This window comes from Octopus bimaculoides, chromosome 14, assembly GCF_001194135.2.
Source record: "Octopus bimaculoides isolate UCB-OBI-ISO-001 chromosome 14, ASM119413v2, whole genome shotgun sequence".
NCBI classification, from domain to species: Eukaryota; Metazoa; Mollusca; class Cephalopoda; order Octopoda; family Octopodidae; genus Octopus; species Octopus bimaculoides.
In genome coordinates this window covers 2,168,176-2,178,175 of record NC_068994.1, presented here as the reverse complement: position 1 = coordinate 2,178,175, position 10,000 = coordinate 2,168,176, and the positions used below count along the sequence as shown (strand labels likewise).

The 10,000-nt window shown below is 37.2% G+C and overlaps 1 protein-coding gene across 4 annotated transcripts in view; it reads left to right on the top strand.

The window, feature by feature from the left end:
* Positions 1–10,000, top strand: part of LOC106873951 (protocadherin 18) — a 71,709-nt gene that overhangs the window by 28,982 nt on the left and 32,727 nt on the right. For 3 of the 4 annotated variants that reach the window (XM_052972931.1, XM_014921493.2, XM_052972932.1), the window contains exons 2-3: positions 809–3,235; positions 6,109–6,181. In XM_052972931.1, the coding sequence (XP_052828891.1) occupies positions 836–3,235; positions 6,109–6,159 (2,451 nt within the window). In that variant the 5' untranslated portion in view covers positions 809–835 and the 3' untranslated portion in view covers positions 6,160–6,181. The remainder of the gene's footprint in view (positions 1–808; positions 3,236–6,108; positions 6,182–10,000) is intronic. The other variant, XM_014921496.2, reaches the window with a different exon arrangement.

The window sequence follows — 10,000 nt, the reverse complement described above, 5'->3', positions numbered from 1 at the left end:
TTCTTGCAGAATATAGGATAATATCTTTTCAGAAAGTCAACAATGCGAGTTTCAATTCCAATCTCGCTCAGTTTTTTAAGCAACATTTTCGGTGTTGTGCCAAATGCACCAATCACTACAGGAATAATAGTTGTCTTGGATTCCGCCGAGGTTGACTTTGCCTTTCATTCTTTTGGGGTCGATAAATTAAGTACTAGTTGCGTACTGGGGGTCGATCTAGTCGACTGTCCCCCTCCTCAAAATTTCGGGCCTTGTGCCTAGAGTAGAAAAGAATAGTTGTCTTGGTTTTCCACAAACTCCTTGTTCTCTGGTTCGATCCTGATATTCTTTATGTTATTATTATATAATTGTCCTTGTGGTGCTTCTACAAACTAATAGCGATACACTTAAACTGTGTCGGGCCATGGAATTTGTTGAACCAGAGAGGAGCAGATTAAAAAAGTTGAATCTGAACCAGTGAGAAAAGATTTTAAGAATTCTGTTTAGAAAATAACATATTTTTGCAGTCTTTTTACATTTGTGAGTGTGTGTGTGTGTACATACATATGTACCCATCATACATGTACTCATCTATTTCTTAGACACAATTCCCCAACGACTATATTTCCCTGAAATGGTTCTTTATTAAAGCAATAGTATGTGATTTGAGGGGAGATTTATTTGCTCTTGTCATCAGGTTGGCTGAATCGGGGAGGGTTTTTTTTTGCTTGGATCATAACAATGTTACTATTTTTGATGTTCTCGTTGTGTAAGAAACTATTTTATCAAACTGAAAGATATTTCACAAATAATTCTTTCTATATTCCAGGTTTCTTTGATTCGTCGTTAATTCGCCATGAAGATGTATAAAGGTGTGTTGCAGTGGCTTGCACTGTCCTTTTTCTACCATGAATGTCGGGCTGTCGACCTCATTTACCACATAGAAGAAGAAAAAAGCCCTAATAGTTATGTCGGTAATATCGCTTCAGACTCCAAGTTGTTAGAGAGTATTCCAAGCGAAGAACATAATCTGGTGAGGTTCCACCAATTACACCAGAGACAGACAGGAAATGATAATCTTTTTACTGTTTCTAAAACTGGAGAGCTCTACACTGCCCAGAAACTTGATGCTGAGTTACTTTGTACATCAAATACGGAATGTTTCCGGATAATCAAAATATCAGTTCGTAGAGTACAGACATTTATGAAAATCTTAAAAATCAAAGTAGTTATTGAAGATGTCAATGACAATTCCCCAGAATTCTTGAAAAAAAGTGTAAAACTAGATTTTTCAGAAGGAGATGCCATGGGCTTAACAAAATCAATTCCGAATGCCATTGATAAAGATGTTGGCGATCTAAATTCAAAGATTATTTATGAACTTCAAAGAAAAATCAATGATCCATTTAAATTGTCAGTTACGAAAAGGATGACTGGAAGTTCAAAGTTGGGGTTAATCCTTACAGAGAGACTTGATAGGGAGAGAAAAGCTAGTTACACACTTCAAGTTATTGCCAGAGATGGTGGCAATCCAATGAGACAGGGTATTCTTCACATCCAAGTTTCAGTTACAGATTTGAATGACAATTCTCCCCTCTTCACCCAAAATACATTTAACATTTCAATAAAGAACACACATCATAGAAATACACCCATTTTAATTCTTTCAGCAAAGGATTTAGATTTTGGAAATAATGGAAAGATCTCCTACCATTTTAGTCCAGAAACATCAACTGCTGCCACACAACATTTCTATCTAAATGCTGAAACTGGCGGCATCTTTGTAGTGAAGAATTTTACTTCAAGACAAACACAAACGTACAAACTCTATGTTGAAGCTAAAGATGGTGGAAGCTCCCCACTGACGTCTATTGCCATGATTTTGGTCAATGTTGTTGACCAGCAGAACCATCCTCCAGAGATAGATATTAACTTTGTCACTGAATTGACAAAGAATACAGCTTCAATATCTGAAGGGATCAAAGTTGGCAGTTTCATAGCTTATGTCAGTGTTATTGACAATGATATTGGACAGAACGGTGAGGTGGAATGTAGCCTACACCATGATAAATTCCTTCTTTTAGATTTAGGATCAAATGAATATAAAATTACGTTAAAGAAATCTGTTGACAGAGAGAAACAAGATAGGTATGACATAACAATTTCTTGCGAAGACAAAGGGTCCCCTCCTTTACAGACTCAGAGACAGTTCTCCATTGAAGTGATGGATGTCAACGATGTCCAGCCACAGTTTACAAGAGAGACATTCAAATTCCTGACTTACGAAAATGAGAAACCCAATTTCCCAGTTGGTTTTATTGATGCAACTGACCCAGACATTGGCCTGGGAGGGACACTCGTATATTCCTTGTTTAGTAACACAGGAAACAATTTACCATTTATTATTGCTGATTACGGTTTCATCTCTACAAACAGACCGTTAGATCGTGAAAAACAGGAAGCATTTAGATTCAAGGTTTTTGTCAGAGACAGTGGCGACCCTTCCTTAAATAACACAGCCAATGTGATTGTCGAAGTTCTTGATGAAAACGATAATGCCCCTTACTTTACATTCCCTAGTGTTAATCCTTTTAGTCTTGATGTTCATTATTATCCTCAGAGCAAGAACGACATCACAGTTCTGAAGGCTTCTGATAGAGACAGCCGCGAAAATGCCTTCTTAAAGTATGAAATACTTGACGGCAATACTAAACAACTGTTTAAAATAAACCCTTACACAGGAGTAATGTCCTTTTCACGGACAGTTTATCAAAACGATGCCGGGTCTTATAAACTTCTGTTGGCTGTGAAAGACAACGGTACGCCAGCATTGTCTTCAACAACCACTCTTTCTTTGACATTAACTGTTAGTAATAAAACCTCAACAAAACTGAACTCTGCTCATCTCCCGTCGGACAATACCGTCGATGCCACCATGTTGATAATCATTGTCGTAGCAGCTGTGATAGTGTCTATAGTTGTTGTGGTATCTGTTACATTGTGTATTGTGAGATGTAACAACGAGCAAAGTAACCAGGCAAGACCTGGAGTTAGCACGGCCATCCCTTGTAATCGTGAAAAAAGTCACTATACAACACAGACGAAGAAAACCATTCCAGCGCCTCGGCACTCAGTGGAGATGCGCAACAGGAATATTCTGTTGATGGAATCCAACAACGAGTTTTATCCACAGTACGAGTCCCAAAATGACTGGATAATACCTTCCACAGAAAGGAAGTCTCCTTCAACATTATTGGTAAGTTAAAGTTTTAATGGAAATATCTTTTATTCTTTGACGCTTTCCCTCCTTGGTTCAGGGATGAAGCAAAAACTAGTAAAAACGAATAAAAACACTTTAGAATCTTTTTCCTGGATTGTATGTTAACCTTCCTCATCACTAAACAGGTAGAGTTATGTGTCTTGTTGAAGGACTGAAGGTAAATACAACCAGGAGACTGAACAGCTGGGAAGTGAACTCGTGTATTGACCCTTAGCTTTACTGAGTAGGAAACGAAGGTGGTGGGGGGAAGACAACGGTTGGGATCTGTCTGGCTGTCTGTATGTTTATCTACAGAGGGAGAGAGAGAGAGAGAGAAAGAAAGAGAGAGAGAGAGAGAGAAAGAGAGAGAAAAATGAAAATATAAGATAACAATGTCAGAGAAATGAGTAAAGAGGGGGAGAGGCAGAGGGGAGTGAAAAAACAATATGGTGGATAGAGGAAGTGAGGTGGAGGAAAGGAGGAGGAGTAGAGGAGCGATATAAGAAAATAAAAGAGAAGAGATAAAGGGGAGAGAGAGGAAGAGGGAGAGAAAGAACCCAAGAAATAAAGGGAGAGTGGAGAGGATGAGAGATGTCACCGTGAATGACAATAATGAAAGGGAGATATCTGAGCAATACTATTCCAATGTTGATGTAAATTTGAGAGGGGAGGACATTGAACAGACGATCCCTTTTGTATCATATGTGACTGTTAGGTCACTCAAATTACTAGAAATAGTAGTAAACTCCTCTTCAAATAAGGTTTTACTGACTTATGAAGAAAAGACATGACATTTTAGAGCGCTATGTTTGAAAAAATAAATGGAAAGAAACAGGCTGGTCATGGGTGGTCATGGCTGGATCGTTGTCTTACCAAAGGTCTGTCAGATGTGAGTGCAATGACATTAAGACGATACCGATGAAGTAGACAACGGTAAACAACATTTAAGTCAGCCCAACAACGAGAAGGGAGACAATTCTTAACCATAAGACGATTGTTTCGAAATGGGTCGACACAAACAGAATCTCAGTCAAAAATTATATATAATGTGATGATGGTGGTGCTAAGCTTAATATTAGGATTAGCAAACAAAGGTGAATAACTCTTGATATGTTTTGTTAAAGACGTCGTAAGATGACAAACGGCACGGAGTCGTTTATGAGAGAAGTCTGGGAGATTCTCGTCTCCGAAGTTTACCAAAGTCTTAGGACCAACACAAATGCCACGAAATCTTTTATTTGCCATGACGGAAGGGTTTAATGTTTTTTTTTTTTGGAATGTTCAATTCCGTAGTGAGAGGTAGCACCTACAATCCCCTTTTTTAGGGACCCCACCGAGACTGGTGGAGGGAAAGGGGAGGGGTAAGTGATCCTTAGATCGAAGCAGAGTGGACTTACGTTTAAGGTATCCAGGGACCAGGAGTGGACAGGGTGACTGGTTAATTCTATTGCTTAGCAACAGATGTGGCCCCAGGGTTGATTTTCCACACAGGCTTTGGTTGATCTGATGCTATGGTTGAGGAGGTCAGCTTAAAGTGTCACAATGTAGGATTGAACTCAAAACCATATCACTGTGAAAAAAAAACAACTTCTTAACTACACAGCCAAGCCTGTAGATATCTTTGGAAAGCAGAACATCTGTATAGTGTTACTGCTGCTGCTGATGATGATGATGATGTTTAGCCTTAGGTCAGAATATTCCACCTGTGACCATTCCATCTTTCCATTTGCCAAGGACTGAACTCTTGCTTGAAGACTGAGAAAAGAGATACATCTTAGTGAAGACTGCAACACAGTGGTTGTCATTGTTGTCTAGCCCCAGTCCCACCCTAATCCATCAGTACTGTACCCAAAGACTTCCTAGCATGACCATCACTTGATATTTTCAAACACACATCTATCTAGGACTCCCTGATCTAATAAACCCTTTTAGGTTGTTAAATTATGATCTGAGGGAAATTTAGTGATTATATCCAAAAGATGATGCAACTACATACAATCTTATAACTTTCTGAAAAACACATGTTTTGAAATGAAATTTTGCAGTGATAAATGCAAATATAGAAATGAGAAATCTCAAATCTCTTTAATTTAATTATATTTTAAAGTTAAAATATAATTTTCTTTGGAAATTAGTTCTACTTTCATCATTTTGTATAAGCAATTACAGGTATTGTATGTACAGGTATTGTATGTACAGGTATTGTATGTACAGGTATTGTATGTACAGGTATTGTATGTACAGGTATTGTATGTACAGGTATTGTATGTTGTTGGATGACTTATAAACAATGATTCATGGTGTACATTATGATATCAACAGTTCAGTTGGTACTAATTTAGTTTTCTATTAAAACATTATTATTTAAACAAGTAAAGCAATTCTTTATTGACAAATATCAATACAAAGCACTGAAGTCAGAAAATATTTGCTACAAATTATTTACTTGTTTTAGTGTAACGTCTGCTTTCAGTTTTTCTCATCATTATCTTATCACACACGTTGTGTCAGGGCTGCTAGTTGTGTAGTAGTACCTAGTGGTATTCTACACTAGGGTAATGTACTAGTGTTGTTATTTATAATTAAGTTGGTGACTTCAATCAGTAATGTCTATATATTAATTAACAAGTCATGATATTTAATTATTAAAAATAGGTATGTAATGAACACACCTGTTATTTTTTCTAATACAAAATATTTAGAATATAGAATACAATACATACATACATGCATGCATCCATACATACACACATACATGATACATATATACACGCACGCACGTACACACACACTCACATATATATACATAGGTGTGTGTATATGTGTTTATTAAGGACACAGTAATGTATATATGCATCTGCTTTTCACAGCTGACCGACCGAATTCCAAGATCTGAAATATACTCTATGAAAGCGGCTTGACCAAAGGATATATATATACATGGTAGGTTTATGCACAATAACTATATATATACACACACACTTACATATACACCAACTATAGTGAAACGGTTGTACAATTGCTTAACCCGCTAGAAATACCAGTCAGTCTCCTTTAACCACTTAATGACTTGAGAAAGAGGGACATAATGGTAGGGAGAGTGTTTGGATAAAAGAACTCAATAAGTTCTGTAACATGACCGTCATGTCTGGAATGTCTTTGACCATAGGTCTATTAAATAAGGTTTATTCTGTGTCTAAAGCCTAACAGTAACTACAATAAATTAACATTTAAAATAATTTCCAGTTGTAAAGGGAGATAACTTTTAGACGAGTTACATTCCTTGAATATACTCCGAAGATATATTTTAATAATGGATTTTATCAATTTGCGGCAATAACATAAATTTCTTTTTAGGGCCATTCGTTCATTAATTTGAAGTAATTAATTTGCTATTAACATTAGAATAGAAAGAAGACATTGCAAGTGATTAATACCAACTGTTTGAATCAAAATGTGTGGACAGTTCCGCTTGCTCAATACTGACACATTTTGATCATCTCAATGAAATATAACGTGTGTGGGGTCGGGGCTTACCTTACTAGATTATAGGATTATAAGGGAGACTAGCTGAGAGCAACGTGTACATGTGTACATGTGGGAATATATAGACATGAACTTACATAATATGTTAATGTGCTAGTATATATATATATATATATATATATATATATATATATATATATATATATATATATATATATATCAACTATATGAACGTATGTATGCATTATATGTACACACACATATTATGTGTGTGTGTGTGTATGTATGCATGGTCATGCGGTTAAGAATCTCACTTTGTAATCACATATTTCAGTGTTCATTCCCAATGTGTGGCTCTGTGGAGAGATTTCCGTTTCTATGGCACCAGACTAGCCGATTATCTTTTATAGTGGAATTAATAGAGAGAAACAGTTTGAAGCCCATTCTCTTCCAATTCCTCTTTCTGTTACTGTTGGATTCTCTTCCTTCTTTTATTCCCAGTTGTTCATCATTCCTCTTTTTTATCATATTACCATTGTCCCCAAATGGTGGTGGGGCAGGCATTATTGGTGGAAGAGCAGGGGTGGGTTCCCATTGGTCAAGTTTTGGAATTAAAGACGAGACAGATTTTCTCATTCTTCATGGTGCTGGAGCTAATCTTGGTGTTGTTGTTGTTGTTTCTGTTGTGGACCATTCTCCTCCTATTCCTTCTCCTACTCCACTTCACTTGTCCTGACTGACCGTGATTGGGGACATTTGGTCTTCAACTTCCTGGTCTTGCTGCTACAAAACTAACAGCTGACCCTTGCTCTTCTTTGCACCATTGGTCTCAACACCTTACTTCCTGGGTCCGTCATGTGACAGATCTCAGGAATGGTTCTCTGGTTTTCAGGTAATGAATGACTTGAAAACCATTACTGCTCCCATTGGACCCTGTGTCTTTTTCATGATCTCCACATTGCTCCATGAAAACGTAAACAAACTAGGGCTGAATGTCCCTTGCTGCCATCTTTGCTTTGTGTGGGTTCATAGATTGGGGTCAAAGTCAATGTTTGCTGATTTCTGTTTTCCATTCTGTCTTTGCTTTATTCTTGAAGTGCAGAATGATGGCCCCATTTCATTTGCCTCAGACAATGAATGCAATGATGCCCAACACATCATTCAGGGACTTCTCTCAAGCACCTCTTTGAGGGTACATGCCAATTCTCTCCCAGTTTGATCCCACATAAATTCCTCAGGCAAGGGAACAGGGACATTCTATTAGGGCAGAGCTGCCAATGCTCTTTCTTAGTTTGGACCCTACACAAATTCAGAAACTCTCAACTAATAAAGCCAAAACTATTTCTCCTCCTGTTTTTCGCTGCACAAAGTCTGAGATCAAATGTGAGTGCTTCTGTTGTTGTTGTTGTTGCTATCGTTACTGAAGTTGTTGTTGTTGTTGCTGTTGTTGTTTTTCACAATCAAGCCTGGCATTAAAGTCGTTTCTGCTTCAAAAGTCCTTCAGTTTTCATTCTTCAAAATCTCTTCATGCCAAAGCAAAGTATTTGTGTCATATAAATTCAATTTTATTTATTGTTTGATATTTGTAGAAATATTGATGTTGTTGTTGTTTTTGTCACTGGATTGTTAAAAATACACCACAGACATATACACCCTTGCTACAATTCTCAGGGAAGTTCAATGTAACATTGCATGTGACAGGGGGTGGGGGTGGGGCTCTTTTGAATTGCAGGTAGAACTCATTTTTGCCAGCTGAGTGGACTGGAACAACGAGAAATAGAGTGTTTTACTCAAAGACACAATGCACTGGCAAGGCTTGAACTCACAACGTTATGATTGTCAGCCAAATACCCTAACCACTAAGTCACACTCCTTCACTCAAGCAGTCCGCACACAAAACACAAGTTTTCAGTGTTTTAAACAAGTTTGTAAATTCTAATTTGTGGATAACACAATCACCTGTCTTGACAAACAAGAATAATAGATTCTGATTCAGGTCTGGGACCAATAAACTGAGGGGAGGGGGTAGTCAATACTATTGAGCTCATTATGTGACTGGTATTTGTTTTATTCACCCTAAAAAGATGAAAAGCTAAGTTAATCTCAGTGGGGTTTGAACTCAAAGAATAAAAACTTGGAATTCTGAATGACATTCTGTCAGATACTCTAATGATTTTGCCAGCTTGTCATCCTCATAATAATAATAATAAAAGTAATAATAATAATAATAATTATAATAATTCTTTCTACTAAAGGCACAAGGCTTGAAATTTATGAAGAGGAGACTAGTTGATTACATTGACCCCAGTGTTTTACTGGTATTTAATTTATTGACCCCGAAAGGATGAAAGGCAGTTGACCTTGGTGGAATTTGAACTGACAATGTAGCGACAGGCAAAAAAATAAAATAGCTATGATAATAATAATAATAATAATAATAATAATAATAATAATCCTTTCTATTATGAGCAGAAAAATTTGGATGGAGGGTGCTAGTTGATTATATTGACCCCAGTGCTTGACTGGTACTTATTTTATTGACCCCTAAAGGATGAACACCGATGGATCAGAGGGTGACCTTTAAGTTCCTCTTTCCCAAATATGGAAAGTTTCTTGTATTTAAATAAAATATCTCTGTAGACAGAAAAATAGAGATCAGTTGCTCAGGTTTCAATATTGTTGAAAGATTTGAACCTGACAAACAATCACAGTCACCTCCCCGACGATGATGATGATGATGATGTTTTTGCTGTTGTTGGTGATGGCAATGATGATGATGGTGATGGGTTGATGGTGGTGGTGGTGACTTTTATGTTGCTTGCATTAAGTGACTCATTAGTGAAATCACTCATCAACTCTCCTCTAATACTTTTGCAACCTCTCCCCTCACCCCCCTGCTGCAGTTTATTAAAATCTTGCACCTCTCCCCTCTACCTTCCTGCTGCACCTCACTGGACATCACTGCAATAAACTGTTGCACCATAACGGCTGCACTACTGGAATCTGCATCAGTCTACCTCTGCAATTGCTCTCCGGTAACTGATATCAATGATCAGTGTTGATGCACCTGGGTACATTTAGGGGTCACACAAGTACTGTCTCGTTACAATGTTAATTATAGAATCAGAAAAACACTTTCTGCACTGATTAATGTATGCAACAGGGTGCATTAATGGCAGGCTGTTGACTTTTCTCTGATATATTGGCTGTGTGTGTATCTGTGTGTGTGTGTACATATGCATATATGTATATATATATATATATATATATATATAT